Source organism: Megascapheus bottae, chromosome 7 (genome assembly GCF_031878675.1).
Source record: "Megascapheus bottae isolate mThoBot1 chromosome 7, mThoBot2.hap1, whole genome shotgun sequence".
Taxonomy (NCBI): Eukaryota; Metazoa; Chordata; class Mammalia; order Rodentia; family Geomyidae; genus Megascapheus; species Megascapheus bottae.
The window spans coordinates 65,122,267-65,146,102 of record NC_143515.1 but is presented as its reverse complement, the minus strand read 5'-3'; the positions used below and the strand labels follow the sequence as shown (position 1 = coordinate 65,146,102).

General features: G+C 45.7%; 1 protein-coding gene and 1 long non-coding RNA gene across 2 annotated transcripts in view; one reads left to right on the top strand and one right to left on the bottom strand.

Annotated features, from left to right (window-relative positions):
• Window positions 1-17,757, top strand: part of Plb1 (phospholipase B1) — a 77,522-nt gene extending 59,765 nt beyond the window's left edge. The window contains exons 36-44 of the mRNA XM_090337236.1: window positions 614-665; window positions 1,649-1,729; window positions 3,292-3,357; window positions 4,050-4,144; window positions 4,996-5,074; window positions 6,189-6,293; window positions 7,264-7,359; window positions 15,183-15,257; window positions 16,872-17,757. Coding sequence (XP_090193362.1) covers window positions 614-665; window positions 1,649-1,729; window positions 3,292-3,357; window positions 4,050-4,144; window positions 4,996-5,074; window positions 6,189-6,293; window positions 7,264-7,359; window positions 15,183-15,257; window positions 16,872-17,075 — 853 coding nt within the window. The 3' untranslated portion in view covers window positions 17,076-17,757. The remainder of the gene's footprint in view (window positions 1-613; window positions 666-1,648; window positions 1,730-3,291; window positions 3,358-4,049; window positions 4,145-4,995; window positions 5,075-6,188; window positions 6,294-7,263; window positions 7,360-15,182; window positions 15,258-16,871) is intronic.
• The window catches only part of LOC150060938 (uncharacterized), an 85,393-nt gene continuing 68,220 nt past the window's right edge, over window positions 6,664-23,836 (bottom strand). The window contains exons 2-3 of the long non-coding RNA XR_016536280.1: window positions 7,252-7,346; window positions 6,664-6,850 (exon numbers count right to left, since the gene is read on the bottom strand). This is a non-coding gene — a long non-coding RNA (uncharacterized LOC150060938). The remainder of the gene's footprint in view (window positions 6,851-7,251; window positions 7,347-23,836) is intronic.

Sequence of the window (23,836 nt, the reverse complement as noted above, 5' to 3'; positions counted from 1 at the left end):
TGGGGGGTGAAGGAGCATGAACTGAGTCGTGTGGCCTCCCTCGCCCTGTTTAGTTGGAGTAAGGAGAAAGAGAGCCAGGAGATGGGAAAAAGTGTCAAAATCCAAATAATTCAGAGAAGAATAAGATTAAAGGCTTAGAAGTAAATGTTAAAAAGAATCTTTAAACCTAGAAAGGAGAAAGCTGAGGGATAATTCAGGGCTATGACGTAAAAAAAAATACACAAATGGCTACTTTGAAAACAGGCAACTGAGTGAGCATCAAACAGGTTCAGCTTTGCAATGGAAACACTTGAAGAAAGAGGGGAAAATCCTGCATGGAGAGGTTGAGGGGATCCCAGTCCCAGAGGTCAGTGTCCTCCCCTACCAACGGAGGGGAGGACACAATTTTACCAGGTTGTGAGGGCTGGATACGTGTGTCCCTGAGCTTCATGACAGCTCTCTGATATGATTGGAAGAGGCTGAGATTTCTGAAAAGCAGAAGGTTCTTCCATCCATCCTGAGGCATAACCATTGTATAAATTATTCTTCCTAAAGTTCTGGCCCTGTTCATCCATATTGCTTAACCCCCCTTTTTTTCTAAGCAACTCAACAACCTTCTGTTTCTTCTACCTAGGGACATGCCAGACCAGGCCCGGGACCTGATAGAACGAATGAAAAATAGCCCAGTGAGTCCAGGCTTGAGAGGGGGCAGCCGATGCTGAAAGGTGCTGGATCACCTTGGCTGGGGAGGGTGAGAGCCCTGTGGGTTGCTCTGCTCTGCAGCAATTCCCTTCAGCTCACCATCAAGGGCGTTCCCAGGGGCTCTGCCTGGCTACCAGAAGGCAAGGTGGGGCAGAGAGCTGGCCCACTGTGGCCCTGGCCTCTGGCAACTTCCTCCTTCACCAAGGAGTTGCCTTCCCAGAGCTCAGTTATGTAAATGCTAGATGCTAAAAATAGGCTTCTCATTCTAGTCCTTCCTCCTTCCCAATCACCCTGCCCTTCAGAAACTTTTCCCTTGCACCTATTTTTTTAAGGCTCTCTGTTTATGCCTTGGACTGGAACTCCTGGCAGGATTCCTATTATGGTGGTGGCTGAACAGGAATCTGCTGCTTCAGGGCCTCCCCAGGCCCCATCCCACCTCTCCATCCCTGCAGGGCTCTGGCTTCAGTTCTCCTGTCCCAGACAGGCCCCACAAATCCTCCAAGAGGCAGCTTCAGCTTCACACTGTGTCTTCTGCCAAAGGCTCCTTCAAAAGGCCTTAGAGGACATGGCAGGAGGTGGTAATATCCACATGCTCCTTTATGGAGCATACCACTATACTTTGTGGATAGGAGATTTCAGGAACTGAAGGGGTGGCTTAAAGGGTAGAGCACCAGCCTTGAGTGAAAAGGCCAATTAAAAGCACAAGGCCCTGAGTCTCAGCCCCGATACTGATACCAAAAAAGGGAGGGGGGAAACTTCAAAGGAAGTAGCCCTTCTCCTATGTAAGCATAGCCCCCACCCTAACAAGAGTGGACCCCCCCCCCCGCTCCTGACATCACTGTGAGGGGGCCCACCTTGTACTTTCTCTATGGTGGTCCAGAGATGCTGACAGGCACCCAGCATGGAGGACAAATACCCCTTGTACATGCCCCTCTCTGAGGCCTAAACTCAGGATCTGTCCCCTCAGGAAATTGACCTGGAGAAAGACTGGAAGCTGATCACGCTCTTCATTGGAGGCAGTGACTTGTGTCATTTCTGTGAGAATCCGGTAAGCTCCCAAGCAGCCCACAGGGGACTTAAAATGAAGTTGCCACTGTCTGTCATTACCCATAACCCCCTCCTGGCCTCCTACTGAGGGGTCATACCTGCCTGAGCAACCAGGCACCTGAATCTGCCCAGGCGGCCTCTACTTCACACACGGCAGATGAGGCCTACCCAGCCTTTCTCTCCACCCAAGAGGCCCCTGGGCAAAAAAAAAACCTAGACAGGCCCATTCTTTGGGCACTGAAAGGGCAGTCTTTCTGAAGCACACCAGTACCAGTACCTCTACGGGGATTTAATGAGTACCTGCATGCCTACCTAGAGCCAACCTGCCCTATTCCAGAGGAAGCAAAACTACTGTAAATAGGACTGGACAAGATCTTTACAGTGCGCTGACTTCCAGTCAGGGCCATCAGGAGTTAACCAACCTCAGCCAGCTGGCCTGAGAACTCAGCCTGTTCCTAATGTTTCTGTGGAGAAACAGGTCCAGATGTATAAACTTCTAAAACCTGTAACTTCTAGAATATATCTCGTTCTAAGTATTTTATTTGGCCAGGAAGAGGCAGCAGCCTTGACTGTGAAGTTGTGGTAAGAATGCTTGACAGTTACAGGCCAGGGCAGAGTGGGGTGAAGGCACTTGTGGTTTCTTTTAGTTTGTGCAGAGCTTGATGAGGTTATCTTCCCCTTCCCAGAGGTCAGCTCTCCCAGGCCCTTTCCCTAGGTCTGTACGGACATAGATGGCAGAGACAGGAATGATGCAAAGGGATCAATGTAATATTGCTAGGTCCCAGACTGCAGGAACTCCTGGGAGCCAGAACTGATCCAGAGCTGCCTAGAAAGTAGAGGTGTGGCTCAAGTGATGGAGAACAGCCTTGAGCAAAAAAAGCCAAGCAGGAGTATGAGGCCTTGAGTTCAAGCCCCAGGACCAGCACACATTAAAAAAGAAAAAGAAAAGGAGAGAAAGAAAAGCAAATAGAAATAGAAGAGAATAATAAAGTTGATAGCAAAGTAGACGCCAAAATGTGATCTTCTTGAGGCATAAAGCAAAGCTCCCATAGTTTTCAGTGGACACTTACTGCACTCCTGCTAGATGCCCCATACACATCACCCAGAGGCTTATGGGAAACCTCTACATAAGCCTCCATCAAGGAGAAAGATTGCATTCTTAGCAGGATACAGGAGAATAAAAAGGGTTCCAGGAAATTAGACCGGCAGGAGCCAAAGCCTGGGGGAAAGATGGAATACACTCCCCAGGAGCCTGTAGTTGGCTGGAGAAGGCCTGAATCAGGTGACAGGTACAGCTAGAGAAGGAGAAGGGCCTGGCCCAGTAGTGGCAGAGTCTGCATTTGACTTTAAGATCATGTAGAACAGGGAATCAGTGGCAATTGTTCCTGGTGTCAGAAGGAGACTTCTTTCAGGAGACTCTGAGAACACCAACAGCCAAGACTAGATTTCCCAGCCTGGCCAGAACCACCCAAACCCATCATTACACCCTTTGCCAGCAGCCAGACAAGACCCTCCTCTGTGCTTGTCTTCTCCCAGAATGCAATGCAAGCTTGCTTTTTACAGGAGGACCACTCAGCTGAGAAGTATTTCCTGCACATCCAAGAGGCCCTGGACATCCTCTATAAGGAGGTGGGAACTCGTAGGGACACATTCCTGGCTGCCAGCAGCCTATCCCTGCGGGTGGGATGCCCAGCCTGGGCTCACCACACTCAAATGCCATGCACCATGTATGGAGACTCCCAGGAGTAGCCACCTGGGCAGAACAGGAGGGTAGTAGAGCCCAGAAGAAGAAATTTTGAACTAAGTGGCCCAGAGACTAGATTGTGAAGTAACAAAGTACTTCCCCTAGAGCCGGCTAGCCTGGGTTTGCAGCCAAGTTCTGTGACTTAGTAGCAGTGGGACTTCTCTGTGTTTCACCTTCTCAGTCAATGAGGTGAGGCAGTAAAGAATATTTGGGCACCAAGCATAACGGTGCATACCTCTCATCCCCGCTACCTGGGAGACAGAAGTAGGGGGATCACAGTCAAAAGCACATGATCCTACCTGAAAAATGGAATAAAGCAAAAAAAAAAAAAGTGGGGGGGGGAGGGAAGGCTCAGGTGGTAAAACAGTGAAGTAATATATGCAAGCATAAGGCCTTAGGTTCAAACTACAAGACTTAAAAAAAAAAAAGATTTGTGAGATCATCCAAACAGTCATACCCTGCCCCTGGGCCTGTTCTCTTTGCTAAAATCGAGGCAGCTGGATAGAGGTGAATCCTCAAGCCTCCTGGCCCTACAACCCCTGGGGACTTACAGAGTCCATCTCTCTGCTCCCGGCAGCTTCCCAGGGCTTTTGTCAACGTGGTGGAGGTCATGGAGCTGGCAGGCCTGTACCAGGGCCAAGGTGGGAAATGTGCCATTCCACTGGCAGTTCAGTAAGTACAGCAGGGACAGACCCAGCTGGGGAGAGAGGGGCTGGAAGATCCTAGAGGAAGACCGCAATGGGGACAGAGTCTGACAGGCCCATCTGAAGAGCAAGCCAAGGACTTAGAAAATAATTTAGGAAGGCCTCTCTATGACTGAATGCTACTATATACAAGTCCCTTCATTTTCTGGACCCAAGTTTGCTTTTCTGTGAAGTGAGGTCACACCAAAGGATCCTTAAAGCTTCCTGATATTTCTGACTCCAAAAGCCAGCATTGGCAAGTTACTCTCTGCTGAGAAGCAGCTCAGTCTCTGAGAAGTTATGGATCTCTGGACCTCTTACTCATCACCTATAAAATAGGAATCACCTTCCTGTACTGTAGATGTGACATCAGTAGGAAATAACACAAGTAGCAGAGGCTGGCTCTCAGGCCTCTTTACTCCTTACTTGAAAGCTGGGCTTGTAAGCAAGGTCCTGGTGGGAAAATCAACCATTACAGAATTCTGAAACATTAGTGGGATCCTGAGACCAAAGGAACTTCCAGAGTGCATGCAACCACTGTGATCACTGAGGAATTCTATCTGGGCTCAAATGGATTGACTATGAGGATGCCATTATCTGGGAACCAAGCCTTTACCACATTAGCTTTTGGTGGACTATTCAAGACCCAAACTGGATTAAGGGTCTCTGATGGACCCCCGGGTGTGCTATAGAAGTGGTTATCTCTGAACCCTACCCCTTGTGAAGCAGCCAGCATAGGCTGTAGATTCCTGCAGGTAGCAGCTACCTCTGTGGAGACAGGGAGACAGAACAATACACCCTGGGAGGCCTCAACCCCAGATTCCTTGTCTTACCTCACAGGAGCAATTGTAGTTGCCTCCAACACTTTCAAAACTCCCTGGCAATGCAAGAGCTGAAGGAAGTGAACTGGAAACTCCAGGTAAGAGCCCAGCCCTGTGCTCCCTGAGAAAGACACAGAACGGATCTGCTACTCAGAGGTTGGTGGACGGCAACCCACTCCCTAATAGGCAGATCACAGACTTGGAAATATTTACTGAAGCAAACTGAACACCAAGACCAGGGGAAGAGGTAGTTGATAGCTAGGAGAATCCCTGGCTCTAGGCTCTGGTTTAACCCTGACCAGATGAATAGTACTTGATCCTCAGAAGCTTCCATGTGGTAGGGTCCATCTCACACCCAGAACCCACATTATGAGCCACATCTTTATAGGGAATAGGAGAGGGGCATTGCTGTACCTATCTTCCACTGCCTTTCACCCTCCCTTCCTTAAAATAGCCTAGTTAGCTCTGCCCCTACTTCCACTAACCCTTTCCCAGTGCTCCTATTCCTACTCATCTTGCCCTTATTGAACCCTCTCTGACATGCCCACCCACGCTGAGCTTTTCTACAGCTGGATCCATCTCCACTTATGAGGCAAGTCTTTTTCCCGGGAAAAGTTTCCCTTGGGTCCATTCACCCTCAGGTCAAGTTCAGCCTGCACTTGAGCTTGGCCCCCAGTGCTATCTGTGATTCTTATGTTTTCCTATCCTGCCTCCTTTTCCCAGATGGATGGTAGAGTCCTCCAGGATAAGTACGTCTGATCTGTTCCTTCTCCCATGCATGTTTGAGCACTTAAGTCCACAGACTTTCACCCCCAAAGTTCACAGGCACTTTGGGGAATTTGGTGTGGAGATACTGCCATCTGAGCTGGCAGCTGACCTCTTCATGCATGAGCACAGTGAAGCCCAGCAAGTGTGGCCCAGCCTTGTAGAAGCCCCCAAATAGAACTCAGTAAAACTATACAGAGCCCCCTCTGTACAGCTCCCCATTAGATGCCTAAAGGTTCTTCTCAGTACTGATATTGGCTATTAGTACAGGGCCTTGAGATACAGCCATCACTAAATGTGCAGGATGAATGACTATGCCACACCAGTAGCCCCTTTAAGTATCTCTGTCTACAGTGGGTTCATTCCTTACCATAAGCACCCCAAGGCTGCAGGGTAGACTGTCTGCCCAGCCTGCCCAGCAGGGTTGAGCAGCCTCTCCATCCCCAGAGGGGCATCTCCAGATTCTCCTACCTGAGCCAGTACATGCAGCGGGAGGACTTTGCTGTGGTCGTGCAGCCTTTCTTCCGGAACACTCTTGTCCCCCTGAATGAGGTAAGCTGCAGGTGTTTCTGGAGGCTCAGTGGCTTTGTCTCAGGTGATGGGTGTACATCTTTCTCTAGTGTGCAATTCATTTTTACCTTATGTCTCCAAGGGGGCACCCAAACCAAGGGTGGCTTTCTCTACCTCTTTAGAACTTAAACCAGCCTGGAAAGAGAAATAATCAGTAATGACCAAGCCCCACAGACACGGCACTGGTATTAGCTGGATTGAGAGAGAATGGAAAGCTCCCTAAAATTATCAAAATTGTCAGCCTTCAGAGCAGAGACATTGGAAAACAGGAGATGAAATGTAGACGGTTATATTTCTCATCTGCCTTTTAAAAAAATCCAAAATCAGGAAGATTTTCCTTTTGTTCTTCTTTATTTATGTTATTATTCTTAAGTAGTTGTATGGAGTTTCAATCAACATGTCCATTCGTGAATACAATACATCTTTATCAGTGTCATCCCTTTCGTTATTCTCAAGTTACCTAGTTCCACTTTCATCTGTACACATGGAGTTTTACTCGTCCATCAGGAAGGTATTTGCAGAGAACTGGATGGACTGACCTGGAAAAATTATGTTAAGTGAAGTAAGTCAGGCTCAGAGAAACATGCATGTCTTCTCTCATATGCACATATATAAACATGTACAAAGTCATATGCATATAGACACTCACATATTAAGTATCGTACATGTAGGGGAGGATTCCAATGGTGTAATTCCTTGAACAGCTAACTTACAGTTTAACAAAATATCAGGAGGGGTAGGGCAGGGTGAGGGAGAGGGTGGCAGATGAATGGAGAGAGGAATAGTGGGTGAATACAGTCGTAATATTCAATGTGTATTGCGAAAAGGGGAGATTTCCAGTAGAAGATGGAATCAAAATGGTAAGAGGAGAAGTGGGTGGGTCACGTGCTGGGAGGAGGGCGGGAGGTGGTGATGTCTAGATGACAGGTAACCCCCTTACCTCTGGTTCCAGCGAGGGGGCATGGACCTCACCTTCTTCTCTGAAGACTGTGTCCACTTCTCAGAACGAGGTCATGCTGAGATGGCCATTGCTCTCTGGAACAACATGGTAAGTAATTGAAAAACTGGCTGGCTTGGGTCAGAGGAAGCAGTCTAAGCATATTGATTCTAAACCCCACAATGACAAGTCTACTGACATAGCTCCTTTCTCCCCAAAGCTCAAAATGGCAGTATACCTAATTTATCCTGATATTCTTCATTCAAAGTGTGTGTGTGTGTGTGTGTGTGTGTGTGTGTGTGTGTGTGTGCGTGTGTGTGCACGCGCAATTTATTTTCTCAGTAATGCCAGGTATTGTGAGAACATAACTTTGCAATCAGATGAACTGAATGAAAGTACCAATTTTACCTACTTCCTAGGAATGTTGGTGAAATAATTTCTCCAGCTACCAATGTTAACACCTATTTCTGGCCACCTGTAAAAATGACAAAGCAATCTGAGATAATATGTACCCAGCATCCAGCACAAGAATTTGTTTCAACAAATGTGAGCTCGGTAGCCCTTCAGGATGCCAGTCTCAACACATCCCACTACTGCTGATATAAACATCGTAAGGGAGCTCTCTTCCAGTCCTTTCTGCTGGAATGAAGAAACCCCATGAAATGAACCTGTAGTTCAGGAGTCACAGAGACACTTGATCTTGTGCCTCAGTTCAAGTGGCTAGCCACTCCCTTCTTCCCTATCAGCTGCATTTGTAATGCTTGACCTGCTCTGGCTCCTAGACCCATATCTTCTTGCACAAATCAAATGAAAAACCTTCCTCATCCAATGGCTTCCTTTGATGTAGGCTCCATGTGTAACCCAATGCCCATTCTGACTCACACGTCCCCTCATCTCTCCCATGGTGACTGAGCAGTCTACACTCCTGCTCTTTTATTGTAGTTTCAAGTCCATGACATCTCTGCCAGCCATCACTGTGCAAATATTCCCACACCTGTCATCTTATCTAACATGTCCAGTGCCTTTCTCAGCTGACTCACAGTATTGACTTTCTCCATAGCTACACCCCCTCCTCCTCTCAGCAACTTCTTTCACTCAGAGCAGCGTATAAGCAGCTTTTCTCCTTGACCTAGATAATGAGACTCAGCTTCTCTCCACTTGCATTGTCCTGGGGTTTCCTCTTGTTGACATCAGTCTCTAAGCCAGCATTAAGGGATGAAAGATGAAATGCTGGGGGCATCCTCTGGGAGGAAAGGTGGGCAGTAGCCATGTGTGGAGAGTAGGCTGAGAGTTGGGAGTTTGGAGTTAGGCCTAGTGGTAGAGTGCTTGCCTAGCATGAACAAAGACCCAGGTTTGATTCCTCAGTACCACATACATAGAAAAAGCTAGGAGTGGTGCTGTGGCTCAAGTGGTAGAGCTCTAGACTTGAGAAAGCCCAAGGATAGTGCTCAGACCCTGAGTTCAAGGCCCAGGACTGGCAAAAAAAAAAGTTTACATAATATAAATCCCAAATAAATCCCAATAATAGTTACATTTCTTTTGGAGATTTTGTTTTAAAGTCTAGTGTCTTTCAGTAACCTGGTCATGATTTCGTTCGTTTTTAAGTCCCCCCCAAACACACAGATCTGTTTTTCCTGTCACACACACCCCAACCCCAACTCCAAAATTGCGGAGAAATCTATGTTTTACAAAAAGAGCCAGGAAAGCTAAGCTTGGTCCTTTCTTGCCAACTTTACCATCAATGCATAGGCTGAGTAGTATTTCACACCTGATTAAAGAGGAAGCCCTCTAGTCTTGACCGTTACAATGATGACTTGAAAATGACTGAGTGTCTCTTTGTGTAATGAAGCGCTGCTCTAGCCTTCATTTCTAAAGCAGTTTAGTAGTTCTTTTTATTTTCCAGGTGAAAGGTTTTATTTCACAAAGGCAGGTAAAAGGATCAGCTATGAGAACAAAAAGGTGAATACACTGTCAGAGTTGGATCACGGATTCCCCCAACCATTTTCCCAAATTTCAAAATTACGAACAAAGTGAAGTAAAACAAAAATCATTCATGAGCTTCTTATTCTGGAGTACATAATTTAGGGAAATGATTACAGCGCCCTGTGTTTTCATCCCAAACCATCTCAGACATATCCAGTATGGTGCCAACTTTTCCAAATACTTTGTACTGGAATTTCACCCCTCACGTCCCATCAAATTAAATAGGCTGTTAGAGCTGGAACACATCCAGAGGTCATTTAGCCAGAACATTCTGTAATGAAAATACAGAGACATGAAGCAATTTTCCCAGCATCACACAGCTGGTTAATGGCACAAGAGGGACAAGCTTCCAGGTTTTCTACATCTTGCCCTTGTGTCCCAGCCACAACTCCCTTCTGCTCCCAACCTGATAAGCACATATATAACTCATGAACTTATGTCTCATACTTAGAGTCCTATGACACAGTGTCTGCAGGCTTTGGCGGATATTCCCAGGTATCCTACCAGGCAACAAGCACACTAAACTGCTTCATCTCTCACCCCTCTCCTCTTAATAGCTCCTGCCTCCTCCTCTAGAGACCTGTGTAAAAGGGAAGCCAGAACCATAAGCATAATCAGAACCTCTTTTCTTCTTCCTTTGTCTCAGTTGTTTGGTTTTTGTTGGTAGGGTTTTGGACTCCTTCTCTTCTTCCTCCTTCTCCTCTTCCTCCTCCTCCTCCTCTCCCTCCTCCTTCTCCTCCTCCTCCTCCTCCTCCTCCCCCTCCTCTTTCTCCTCCCCCTCCCCCTCCTCCTCCTCCTTCTCCTTCTTTTCCTCTGTCCCTCTTTTTCTTTCTCCTCTTCTGGGTGTGTATACACGTGGGTGCACGTGTGCAAGCAGCTCCTGGGGCTTGAACTCAGAGCTGGTGCTGTTCTACTTTTAACTTTATCGTTAAGTAGTTGTACAAAGAGGTTACAATTCCATAAGTCAAGATATGAGTACAATGCGTGCTAATCAATGTTACCCTTCCCATTATTCTGCTCCATTCTTCTGAGCTTTTTTGTTCAGGCTACCATTCTACCACTTGAACCACAGTTCCACTTCTGGCTTTTTGCTGGTTAATTGGAGATAAGAATCTCATGGACTTTCCTGTTTGAGCTAGCTTTAAACCTTGATCTGCTGACCTCAACCTCCTAAATATCTAAGATTATAGGCATGTGCCACCAGCACCTGGCTGTCTTCTTATAAAATACTTCCTTTTCTTGTCGAGGCTTCTTTCTCCACTAGTGCTCCCACCTCAGCTAATAGTTCCTTCTTCTAGTTGACAGCATCCCTGCCCCCAGGCATACAGCTCTTAGAACAGCAATTCTTATTTCTGGCTACAAATTTGTATTATCTGAAGACTTTGAAAAATGAGTGCTTACAAGCACTTTGGAAGACACAGTGGCATAGCTAATAATGCTGAATGTTGGTATTTCTTGAGACCCAACAATTCTACTGTGGCCTATATTCCCAACAGAAAAATATACACATGTCCACCAAAAGATGCATACAGGAATTTTAATTGCAACACTATTCATAATACTCCCATACCGGAACCTCCCCAAGCTTCAAACAACAGAACAAGGAAGCTGTGCTGCATCCTTACCATGAAATATATCTTATGCCATGAGAATTAGCAACCTCAGCAATATGCAAATAAATAGATTTGCATGTACATTCAAAAGCAAGCATCTTGTCACATGGTGTTAGATGTCAGCATGAGGGTCTCTCTGGCAGTGAATGTTCTAGAAAAAAGATGGAGAGGTGCTTTCAAATACTGGGAATGGTGTGTTTCTTGATTTTATCAGACTGGCCAGTCACTTACTTTTGATTTTTACTTGTTCCTATATGTACTTTAAAAAATATATACCAGTGCCAGCTGTGGTGGCTCATGCCTGTAATCCTAGCTACTCAGAAGCCTGAGATCTGAGGTTTTGGTTCAAAGCCAGCACAGGCACTAAAGACCGTGAGACTCCTATCTCCAATTAATCACCAGAAAACCAGAAGTGGCATGGTGGCTCAAAGGGTACGGCGGTAGCCTTGAGCTAAAGAGCTCAGGGACAATGCTCAGGTCTAGAGTCCAAGCCCCATGACCGACAAAACAAAAATAAACAAACAAAAAACACCAGTGTCTGGGTAGGCTTATCCCCAGAGATTGCTGAATAAATCTTGGATTTTTTTAAAAAAACTAACTTTTTTTTAATGAAAGAAAACTTAAAAAAAAAATTCTGGGGCTAGGAGTGTAGCCTAGTGGTAGACTGCTCACCTAGCATACATGAAGCCCTAGGTTTGATTTTTCAGTACCATATACTCAGAAAAAGCTGGAAGTGGCACTGTGGCTCAAGAGGCAGAGCACTAGCCTTGAGCAAGAAGTGTCCAAGGACAGTGCCCAGGTCCCATGTTCCAAGCTTCAGGACTGGCACATGTCGCACACACATACACACACACACACACACACACACACACACACACACACACACACACACACAGACATGTGATTCTAAAAGGCAGGGTTTATGAACCTTACCTGTTCTCCACAGGGTAACTAAAAAAACTTAGCCTGGTGCTGGTGGGTCATACCCATAATCCTAGCTACTCAGGGGGTTGAGATCTGCAGATCTCAGTTCAAAGACAGCCCAGGCAGGAGAGTCTATAAGATTCTTATGTCAAATAAATTAGTGAGAAAAAGCCAGAAGTGGTGTTATGGCTCTGGTGGTAGAGAGCTAGCCTTGAGCCAAAGAAGCTCAGGGCAGTACTTGGGCCCAGAGTTCAAGCCCCAGCACTGGTGAAAAAAGAAAGAAAAAAACCCTGAGCAAATCATTGCCTCTCCTTTCAAACTTTCATTGCCCCACCTTAAAGGAGACCGTTCAGGACCCTTCGCACAACACACAGAGCCTTCGACCCTTGGCCTAGTTCACCTCTCTGGCTACCTTGGTCCCAGCCTCTGCCTCCACTTTGTAGCCTAGTGACTGCTGCAGGTCCCTGCCCTTTACCCCATGCAGTTTCACACTCTGGATTGGTGCTTTTCTGTCCCCTTCACACAGTGTCATTCTCAGTACATGTGCCGTTTCCTGTGGCTGGGCAATCCCCAGAACAGCCAGTGGCTGCTAGCTCCATTTCTCCCAGCCTAGTCCTGTCATTGAGTGTGTTGTCTTTATCCACAGTGCCGAGCTTATGGAAAGGTAGCCTTGGGGAAAAAATCTTTGCTTCCTGTAGCCACTCTAGGTCTTCTGACCCTGAGCTTCTCCATCCAGGTCTTAATGACGCCCATTTCTCCATCCATCCATCCCACAGCTGTTTAGCCAGCACTGCTGTGTGGCAGGTGCTATTCCAGGTACCAGACTTCCACAGTGTAAAGGAAAGGAACCTCTGTGCTCTTATGGGGCTATAGTGCTGTGAAAGAGAGACAGATCATCAACAAGTGCACAAATAAGCCAACAAGGCAATGTCTGACCACATTCACAGCTTGTGGGGACAGGAGGAGAAAGCTATAAGAGAGTGAGAGAAGGGGTAAATACCATCCAAAAAGAATTTTTTTCTCATTCATTCATTACCTGTCTTAAATAACTAACCCCTTTGTACATCACTTTTATAGTAACAATAAAAAAATAGTCAAATGGGGATGGATGTAAAATAATGGTAGGAAATAAGGAGACTACATTGAAAATATGACTTGAGAACTGAAACCAAAATGTCCAGAGGTTTCCAGGCAGGCAGAAGTCTGGGGCCTGGTGTCCTAGAGAGAGGAACTAGGACCCAAGTGGACCTGGGGTCAGGAATGAACTTGAAGTATCTGAGGAACTTCCAGGCCAGTGTAACCAGCAGCAAGTGAACAGGGTCACAGAGGCAGGCAGGGGTCAGCTCCTCAGCTGATCTCAAACAGGAATGACATGCCCTGATTTACCCTCTGGTTGCTGTGCAAACAGAAGAATAGTAGGAGGCTGCTCCCAGCCAGGTAAGAATCAAAGGGGCTTGGTGCCAAGGTCATGGCAGAGGAGGAAAGATGAGATCATTTAGGATTTGGATAAAGAAGAACAGGAACAAAGAATGGTTTCTTCATTTGGAATCTAAGAAACTGAGTGGATGGTTGGCAGTTGATGGTTGATGGGTAGAAAAAGCAAGTTCTATTTTGAACACGAGGCATAGGAGCTGCCTTTCTACACACGGGCATTGAGTAAGCTGTTATATAGGGTCAAGGTCAGCCTGGAGAGGGTCATTAGCATTCATAAGGTATTCCAAACCATGGGACTTACTGAGAGCTGACCCTGGGGCATTTGTTCCAAGTTGGACACAGCTTAGAGAGTGGAGCGGTGAAGAAATGTAGACTGTCGTTGCTACTATTTCAAAGTGGATTAGGGACAACTTTGACAAATGCTACTGAAAGCAAAGCAAGGTGATGACCAAAAGAAAAGACCACTTTATCTGGCCACACAGAGGTTGTTGGTGACCTTGACCATGGCTGCTGTCAAACGATGGAGGCCACAGTCCCATCCATACCAATTGGAATGAACAGGTGAAGGCATAGGAGATTGGAAATGGCAGTAGGTGACTATAGAAAACTCAGAGGAAGTAGCAAAGGTAGCAGAAGAAATATGAGACAAGGAGAGGGCTTGTGGAAGAGATGAGAGGCAGCAGTCAGCTGATGGGAAAGAACCAGCAGGAAGGGCAAATTGATACACTCATCAAATGTATGGATCAGAGACTCCCTGTGTGCCAACTTGTTCTCAGAACGTCCCTGAGAATCAGCCAATTTCCCTTAGTCCCCATTTGGTTCCTAAGTCCTTCTGTGACACTAGAACCCAGTTGTGTATTCTTAAATCTAAGAAAGTGAAAACACTTCTGTCTTACAAGGTAAGACACACATCCTTCAGTGTCAACCTCTCCCCTGATGCTCATAACAACCATATGTTGAATTTTCAGGACAGTTTTTAACACTTGTCTCCAACCTTGAGGAAGTTGCCTGACTGGCCCTTCCCAGTCATTGTTGGCAGAGCCAGAACCCTGCAAGAGTACAATGACTATCATGTCTCCCAGGGCGAGAACTACCCTCCCTCCTCTAAGAGTGTTACTTAGGGATGGCTAGGGAAGACATTTAGACAATAATGAGGTTGTGAGCTGGTGTGCTCAGCAGTATGGATAGAGTAGTAGGATTTCCCTCATTGGCTGCCCCTGGTGGCTCGATAGGAAGCATCTTACACAACGGGCACAAGCTTTAGGTGCAGGACAGAACCTGTGACTAGGTAAGTAGCTAAGTACCAGGTCTGTTCTTGCTGACTGTCCTCTGGGGATCTAAAGACAAGGGGATGGGGTACAGCAGCTTCTCACTCATGCTCAGAACCCCACAGAAACACAGTTATCCCAAGGGATATTTTGAGTAAATGTTTTCATCTATGTGACAACATGAAATAGTTCAAGTGAGAGAGTTCCAATTTCTTAAAGTTGGCAAGCCAACTGTAGAAGGATGTCATGGTAACCAATATGTTTTCAAAGTTCTCCCAAAATTGACTTGCTCCACACACTTGGACAAGTTAGTAAATATGATTATCACCATTTTATCAAATTGAAAATACAGTGTCTGCAATCACAGTCACCCACAAGGGAAAACAGGCAATTAGGATTCTCAGTCCCAGCCCTTCCAGAAACTCACTGTGGACTCTGGATTGGCCAATCTCTCCAGAGTTTCTATCTCCTCACTGATAAAACCAGGGGCTTCAACTCAGGGTCCTACCCAGCTAGAACACACTCTTTTCCCTGTGGGTTCCAAGTCAGGTCCACAGCTGGCTGGGGATGCTGGCCTAGCCACAGGCTTTATTGCTCTTCTAGTTTCATCCTGTCTTTCCAAAGAGAAGAAATCCATATGAGTCACCTCTTCTGACAGAGAAAGTTCTCCCAGCTTTGAGGAAAATCAAGGTGTCTTTTTTCTTTAATCTAGCTGGAACCAGTGGGTCATAAGACAACCTCCAACAACTTCACCCACAGCCGAGCCAAACTGAAGTGCCCATCTTCTGTGAGTGAACATCCCACCTGTCCTGACGGAGGTCTGGTATAGTGTATGTGCCACACCTGATGGCACACTGGAGTCTTCCAGAGACTTAGATGTACCATGGCCTAATGCCACTGTTCTCAACTCTCCCCTCTCCTTATTGCCACAGAATAGGGGAGGGAGAGAGGCAGCTTGGTAAGCATTGGCCAAGAGCCTTAGACTACTCATGACTTCTAAGGAGTCTTTGTGTCCTCAAGACTTACCCCTACAAGCAAGCTCTCCCATACCAGGCACTCTTCTAAGGGCTGGTGATTGGAAGGCAAAGATAAATAAGCTGAAATATCTGTTCCTCTTCCTCCTCCCTTTCCATGCCTGCCTCCCTCACCTGGATCACGATGGAGTCTCTGTCTCTCTAGCAATCCTCTGTGTTTCCCATCATCCTGTACTTGCTGCAGACAACTCCAGTCTGGCCAAGGCTGTAAAAATCCTTGCCTGGTCCCCTTGTCTAGAGCCCTCCCACTGTTACACACTCTACTCGCCTGGCAAATGAATCCATGTCTCAGATGATTCCCTTGCTTGTCCATGTCATGGCTGAGGATATGTGTATACTGGGGCCTTGAACTCAGAGCCTTGACCTCAGGGCTTCAGGTTCTCACTTGGGTTTTAGTGTTTTTGGTCATAGATAATACTCTACCCCTTGAGTTATACTTCCAGTCTGGATTTTTGCTCATTGGGGATAAGGTTCAGATTTGTCTTCTGGTGCTGGCTTCAAGCTGCAGTCCTCACGTCTCAGCCTCCTGAGTGAGTGGCTAAGATTATAGACATGAACCACTAGCCCCTGCCTCCATGTAAGTGTTTTTACTTCTGCCACTGCAGCTCACCCTCTTCGCTGCCTCTGAACATATTTACCTCTTTCTGGGCCTCTCCCTGGGCTACAGTTCCATCATGTCTTACTCTACAGTTCCTATCCCCAGCCACACCTAGGTTGGTCTCCCTTTTCTGTTTATACTGATTCTCCTTTATGACAGGATGGTTTCTATGCCTATGCCTATCTCATCTCCCTCCTGGGCAATTAGCACAGATACATCTCAAGCCTCAAGCGCTCACTATAGTTCCCGGTCTCAGCTCCACAGAGCAGCTACTTACCAGTGCCTATTGAAAGAGATGGAAGGCAGACCTAGATGGCTCCTCTCCAGGCCTTCTCATGTTGGGTTCTTTAAGCCACCATAGAACCAATGGTCCTGCCTCATCAACTTTCCCCAATCCCTGGGCACTCTTGACCAAAAGGCTGGGAAAGGCTGTCCAGTAATGACTGGGACCCAGACTGAGGCACGAGCTCTGCTGACTCCCGAGGACTCTCTTCCAATCACGATCCCCCATCAGTTCCTAATCTTTCAAGATCAGATTTGATAGGAAAGGAGATTTTAGTGAGAAATCAAAAAGTGGATATTGCTGCGAATTGGCCACTTGAGAGACCTCTTCTGTCCTCACGCAGGAGGTCCCTGCATAGTGTGAATGGAGGAGATTTACAACAGGATGACAAGATGACGTATCATTCCCTCTCAGTGATGGAGTCTTAGGTAGATGGATGAGTTGATGAATCGCCTTAACCTTTGACCCTTCTTCCCTATTCCCCAGGACAGTCCTTTCTTCTATACCCTTCGGAATAGTGGGCTACTCCCAGAACAGTCCAAAGAAGCCTCCCATGTGCTCTACTGGGCCGTGCCCACTGCAGCAATAGGAGGCCTGTTCATGGGTGTCCTCGCAGTGACAATGTGGAGAGCCATAAGAGGTTGCCAAAAGGAAGACCCTCCAGCAGGCCGGACCGCTACCAACTTCTAAGCCCCACTGAACTGATCCTCATCCGATTCCTCGGCCACACACTCTGCCTCAGTGCCCCTCTACCACAGCAGCCCCAGATATCACACAGCACTTCCACACCTGGTGAAATCGGCAGCCAGAGGGACTGTCATGACCTCATGGGACCAAACTTGCTCCTAGGCTTATGTAGCAAAGCTCAAGAAAGGCCAGGGCCATTCTGTTCTTTGCTCAGATACTTGCAGTCCTCACACCTCCATGTGTTGAGTGCACAGGTGTGGGAGCCAGAGCTAGCTGGTCCCACGTCTTCTGCAGAGCTGCCCAGGTGACCAGCGCAGACCCCCCCTGAGCTCCATCTCAGCACTGCCACAACCACACAGTTTAAAGGGAAAGAAAAATTCACTACCCCAAGTAGTAGCTGGAAGGTTGGAGCTGGCTGGCCCCTGTGGAACTCAGCCCAGGATTTTGGTGTATGTTCGTTGCCTGATTTGTTTGATGCCTAGGACAATGGAAAGCAGTGTGGTTCTTTGCAGGCTAAGCATGTTACAGCCTGGCTGAGAAGACAACTCCTTTAAAACAAAAACAAAACTAAGAGGCCACACCACAGTATTTAGTGAAGTCCTGGTGACTGTAGGAAGATGGGTCTGCTTCAGAAGGAGTAAGAGGTGGTTTGGGAAAAGCTTCAGTAAAAGCAATTTTGACCTGACATTTTGGGAATCAATAAATAAATAATGAATAAGTTGGGGACATGGATATATCATATTCCCTCAACCTGATTTCCTCAGAGGTAAATTTAGGCAATAATTCCTAGCTGTACAGTAGTAGGTTTCTGAGAGAAAGCTAGAAAGGGTCTGAAAATATAATCTGTTTCCCAGAGAGCCTGTGTTAAGAGCAAGGCCAGAGATTCTCCTTCTGCTCTGTACAAAACACCCTAGAGAAAGCAATGAAATGTTCTGGAAATGGGGACAGAATTTACCACTGAAATGTTCATTTTCAATTAATCAATAGTATTCAATGTAAATATCACCTCAATAAAAACAAATAAGACTGCAGGAAAATAGGCATCATCCCCTTCTTTCTTTCTTCCTTCCTTCCTTCCTTTCTTCCTTCCTTCGTCAGTTTCTTTCTTAAACTCGGGGCTTGGGTGCTGTCCCTGAGCTTTCTTGCTCAAGGCTACCACTAACTTCCCAAATCCACGTCTATAAAGCTGGAATGAGTATATCCATTTTGCTCCTCTCACAGTACTTTGGAACCAATGAGAAATTGATTAGGAGTCTCTGTCACTCTAAAATGCTGCACAAATGAAAATAGGTCATCATCATTGTCTTCTGTGGAGCACAGGTCCCAGGCTGATGGGGGCAGAGAGGGGACATTCACCTAGAGATAGGTCTGGGAGATTGGACAGGAACTAATGGATGAAGATTCTGCCTTCCTCTCATGAGGCTTCACCATCTTAGTTATTTTATGGAAAGGCAGAGAGAGAGAGACAGAGACAGAGACAGACAGAGACAGACAGACAGAGACACAGAGCCACAGAGAGAGAGAGACTAACATTGTTTCAGTGTCCTTCTGGGCTTCACATTTTCTTGATAAATGGTGGATTTAGCATACTTTCCCCTATTCCTTTCTCTGAACACAAAAGTGCTATACTGAGTCATACATTGGAGATGTGCTTCTGGCCTTAGGAAATGACACATCAAAGATAACCCATTACATACCCACACCTCTTGCTGGGTGCATGTATTTCTAGGCACCCAGAAGATTGAGATCTGAGGAGTGAGTGAGATTCAAAGCCAACCCAGGCAGGAAAGTTCTAATCACTAATTAACCACCAAAAAGCTAGAGGTAGAGCTTTGGCTCAACTGATAGAGTGCTCACCTGAGCTCAAGCCCCAGTCCTGGCACAAAACAAAACAAAACAAAAAACACCTTTCAATTCCTGTAAGTTCCCCCTCCTCTAGTAAGTGCCCCGCTTCACAGAAATAAGACCTTCAAATCCACCTCTACTTGAGCTGGGAGTCCAATATAAACTGAGAAAATCTAACAAGTGATCTTTGGCTCAAAAGAAACGAGAACAAATTCTTTCTAGAGAAACACCACCACAAGACAGGCTCCAAGTTTCACCTTCCTTCTGCTAAAATGTTCAAAATTAAAGATACAAACAAAGCAGCTGCTTTAAATGGTAGTTTTATGTAGAGTGAACATGAAAATTCCTAATCCAAAATGCTCTAAAACCTCAACCATTTTGAGCACCAACTGAAGTGCAAGTGGAAAATTCCACACATTGCCCGAGGTATTGGGTTCCAGTCAAAACACAGGTGCACTGAAACATTGTGTAGAATTGCCTTCAGGTTATGTCGATGAGGTAGACAGGAAGCAGAAACAAATTTCATGATTAGACTTGTGTGTCATCCTCAAGACATCTCCTACATAACTACAACTACTCAAAACTCCAAAAGAAAAGAATCTAGAATCTATAATACCCCTGGCACTAAGCATTGCAGATAAGAGGCACTCAAGCTGTCTGTACTGGATGTGAGCTGTGTTTTTTTGTGTGTGTGTGTTTTTTTTTTTTTTTTTTTTTTTTGCCAGTCCTGGGCTTGGGCTCAGGGCCTGAGCACTGTCCCTGGATTTTCTCAAGGCTAGGGCTCTACCACTTGAGCCACAGCACCATTTCTGGCTTTTTGCTACATATGTGGTAGTGAGGAATCGAACCCGGGTCTTCGTGCATGCTAGGCAAGCACTCTACCACTAGGCCAAACTCCTGGCCCCATTTTCTTTTTTTTAAATTAATTATTTTCCCAGTTCTGACTTGAACTCAAGGCCTGAGCACTGTCCTTGGACTTTCTCAAGGCTAGAGCTCTACCACTTGAGCCTCAGCACTACTTCCGGCTTTTTTCTATGTATGTGGTACCGAGGAATCGAATCTGGGTCTTTGTGGATGCTAGGCAAGCAATCTACCGCTAGGCCAAACTCCCGGCCTATTTTCTTTTTTTAAAAAAATTTATTTATTTATTTTCTCAGTCCTGGCTTGAACTCAAGGCCTGAGCACTGTCCTTGGGCTTTCTCAAAACTAGAGCTCTACCACTTGAGCCATAGCACCAATTCCAGTTTTTCTATACATGTGGTACCCAGGACTTGAACCCCAGTCTTGGTGCATGCTAGGCAAGCACTGTACCACTAGGCCAAACTCTGGGCCCCTGTGTTGTTTTCTTTTAGGAAACAATTCACTCTGGTTAGGACAACATCCAAAGTCACACCATGAGCAAAGCCACCAGATCCTGAGGAAGCCATCCTCTGTAGTATGCCCAAAGAGGCCTTTGAACTGGGGGGGGGGGGGGGGAGGGGAGGAAGAAGAAACAAAGGAAAGGGAGAGGTGGGGGAAGAGAGAGGGAAGACAGGAAAGAGAGAAGAGGAAAGGGGGAGAAAGAGGAAGGAAGGAAGGAAGGAAGGAAGGAAGGAAGGAAGGAAGGAAGGAAGGAAGGAAGGAAGGAAGGAAGGAAGGAAGGAGAAGATAGGAAAAAAGAAAGGCCCATGTAGATTAAACTAATCAAAATCTTTCATCAAGGCTTTTGGAACTTTAATTGAGATCTGAAAGATGGAGAGATGATTTGTTTGGATTCCCAAGGGCCATTGAGAGAGGAGAAAATCCATCTAGGTGAAAAATGGATGAGATAAACAGAAGATGACAGAATAGCTAGGAAAGTGAGGATGGACGATCCAAATGTACCAGAGGACAATCACGAAATAGGAAAGACGTTCAATCTGGCCTCGTGGATATAATAGCTGTAACAACTGGTTACTGTTCCTTTGGGACTAAGGCATCAGTTACAAAAGATTCCCTACATGGGGCCAGGAGTTTGGCCTAGTGGTACAGTGCTTGCCTAGCATGCACGAAACCCTGGGTTCAATTTCTCTGTACTACATACACAGAAAAAGCCAGAAATGGTGTTGTGTTTCAAGTGGTAGAGTGCCTTGAGAAAGCCCAAGGACAGTGCCCAGGCCCGAGTTCACGCCCCATGACTGGCAAAAAAATGAAAATAAATAAAATCTGACATAGGGTGCTTACACCAGGCTAGGTACCATAATACACAATAGAGAAACTCCATGCAAGGGCTAGGAATTTGGCTTAGTGGTAGAGTGCTTGCCTGGCATGCACAAAGACCCAGGTTCGATTCCTTGGTACCACATAAATAGAAAAAGCCAGAAATGGTGCTGAGGCTCAAGTGATAGAGCTCTAGCCTTGAGAAAACCCAAGCACGGTGGTCAAGCCCTGAGTTCAAGGCCCAGGACTGGCAAAAAAAAAAAAAAGAGAGAAACTCCATACATCTGTCATCACCCTCGTTTTACAGAGGAGGAAACCAAGAATCAGAGAAGAGTTACTCTTTTATTAAAAAATAAAGGTTATGAATTCAAAATGAAAACTAGTGGCCAAGGTAAGGAAATAACCCTAAAATCAAAAAATAGCTATTGATTGCAGTAAGGAATTGGCCCAAATTGAAAATGGCCATGGTATGAAATAAAAAGATAGAAAAGATCAGCATTATTGATGGTACCCTAATTCCTCTCCTTCCAGTTGGTTTAAAGAACTCAACTATGTCTGGTTAATAATGTCTTGTTTTAGAAATTAACTTTAGAGACTAAGATTTATTTTGCTAGTGTATATGTGGAATTATAGGAGCTAATAGTCTTTTAATTAGAAAATGGAGAAAAATCCTTACAAATGAGATATCATTACTAGCAAGATTGAACCCACAATAGCTCATGTAATAGTAACTAAAAGAAAATAGGTTTGTTGCTCAACAATAGGGAGAGTTTCAGTGATTTTTTTATTGTGTGGTCATATAATATATAAACTTAGATTATATAACCAATTAGCTGACTTGGATTCATGATATAATCAAGTAAAGCTGGGTATATGTGTTTATAATTTCAGCACTCAGAAGGCTGAGGTGGGAGGAAAAGAGAGAGCAAGAAGGAAGGAAGAAAAGAAAGAAAGAAAAAAGGGAGGGCAAGAGGAAGGGAGGGAGGGAGGGAGGGAATGCACTTAACACAAAATGTGTGGTGGGGCTGGGACTGTTGCCAGCATAATATGGCTTATTGTTTTACAATAAGCCTTGTTTTTAAAGTAGAAAAAAATGTATCTTAAAAAAAAGGATACACAGTGCAGCACAGGAAACGTATAGACCAATAATGATATCCTTTCATAACTGTAGTCTTTTATACCACGGGCAGTATAGTAGCAGATTGAAGAATCACATGATTTAAGGATCTGGAGAGTTAGAGCTTAGATGAGGACCAAAAAAAATCCCTAAAGGATTCTAATTCTGGGTTATTAGAAATAATCCTGTTTGTCCAACTGTAATAAAATAGTCTGAGGATTAAATAAGAAGCCATCTAAAGAGATCTGGCATGGAGCCGGTGTTTGCTAGATGGGAGCTGCGTCCATCTCATCCCTGCGTGTTAGCCTGAGCTGAAAGCACATCTGTCATCTGCGCATCCCAGCCTCTGCAGCGCATTGCGTACTCTGCGTTTCCCAGCATTTCTAACCTAAGCCTAGAACAGGACGTTGGTCCTCTGTGCAGGTTCTAGCAAACGCTCAGCTCCACACTCACTGGTGCTTCCAGGGAGGCCTCTCTGATGGGTTGAACTGGGGGAGAACTCTGGGCCATACTCAGGGAGGCAGGACAGCCAAAGACAAGCTCTCATTTTCTTCAATTTCATTGCTAAAATTTAATTTCAAATAACCTTCCTGACAAACTCTCATTTTCTTCCATTTCATCGTTAAAATTCAATCTGGAATAATCTCCCTTTATTGATGTCCCCGAAGGCCAAAGAAAGAGGCAAATGATTTAGTCTCCATATGCTACGATCTTGCTGAGGCCACATTCAAAACCCAGGAATTAAAGGAAGGCAGGCTCTCACCCCTCCTTTCCTAGAAGGCCACTGTCTTCTCTGCCAACTTTGCCAGGGGCCTTGTAAATCTAGAGGTTGAGGTTGTTTATTTCTAGGCTTGAATTCCAAGGTGGCAACTGGCCTGAGGCTGGATGTTAGCTGGAATAAGTTCTCCAAGCACGCCTAGACTACCCTATCCTGGTCAATTCACAAATATAAAACTAAGAGCTGGTGGCTCATGTCTGTAATCCTAGCTACTCAGGAGGCTGAGATATGAGGATCACAGTTCAAAGCTAGCCTGGGCAGGAAAGTCAGTGAGACTCTTATCTCCAATTAACCATCAGCAAACAAGTAGTGGTGCTGTGGCTCAACATGGTAAAGCATTAACTGTGAGTGCAAAAGCTCAAGGACAGGGAGCTCCACAGCAGACTAAAAATAAATAAAATAAAAATAAAAACAAATTAGAATACAGAGCCTTTTGTTGAAAACTGATGAAGCATTTTAAGATGTGCTGGAAAAGCATAAAACCAATCATGAGGACTTTCAGAATCCTTGCGACTCTCAGGTAACACAAAACAAGCCATGCCCAGACCAATTGATGCCAAAGTGACAGAGCATTACCACATCGTTGTACTCTACCTGTGAATCTCAAACCAAGAAAAGGGAAACAGCTGGCAAGTATCAACTTCTTGAGATGAAGATGCCCCAGCCCAGAGAAGAGGCTAGGAGGGAGGCCTACAGGGTAGCTATGTTTTTTTCCCACTTGCTGGGAAAACAACACAAAAGTTATCTCCTGGGACCCATGGGTGGATAATGCATCGTAACGTAGGGAGCCTCAATGTCAGCTTTTCCCCTCTGTTCTATTTTTGCAATTTGCTTTACACAATTGAG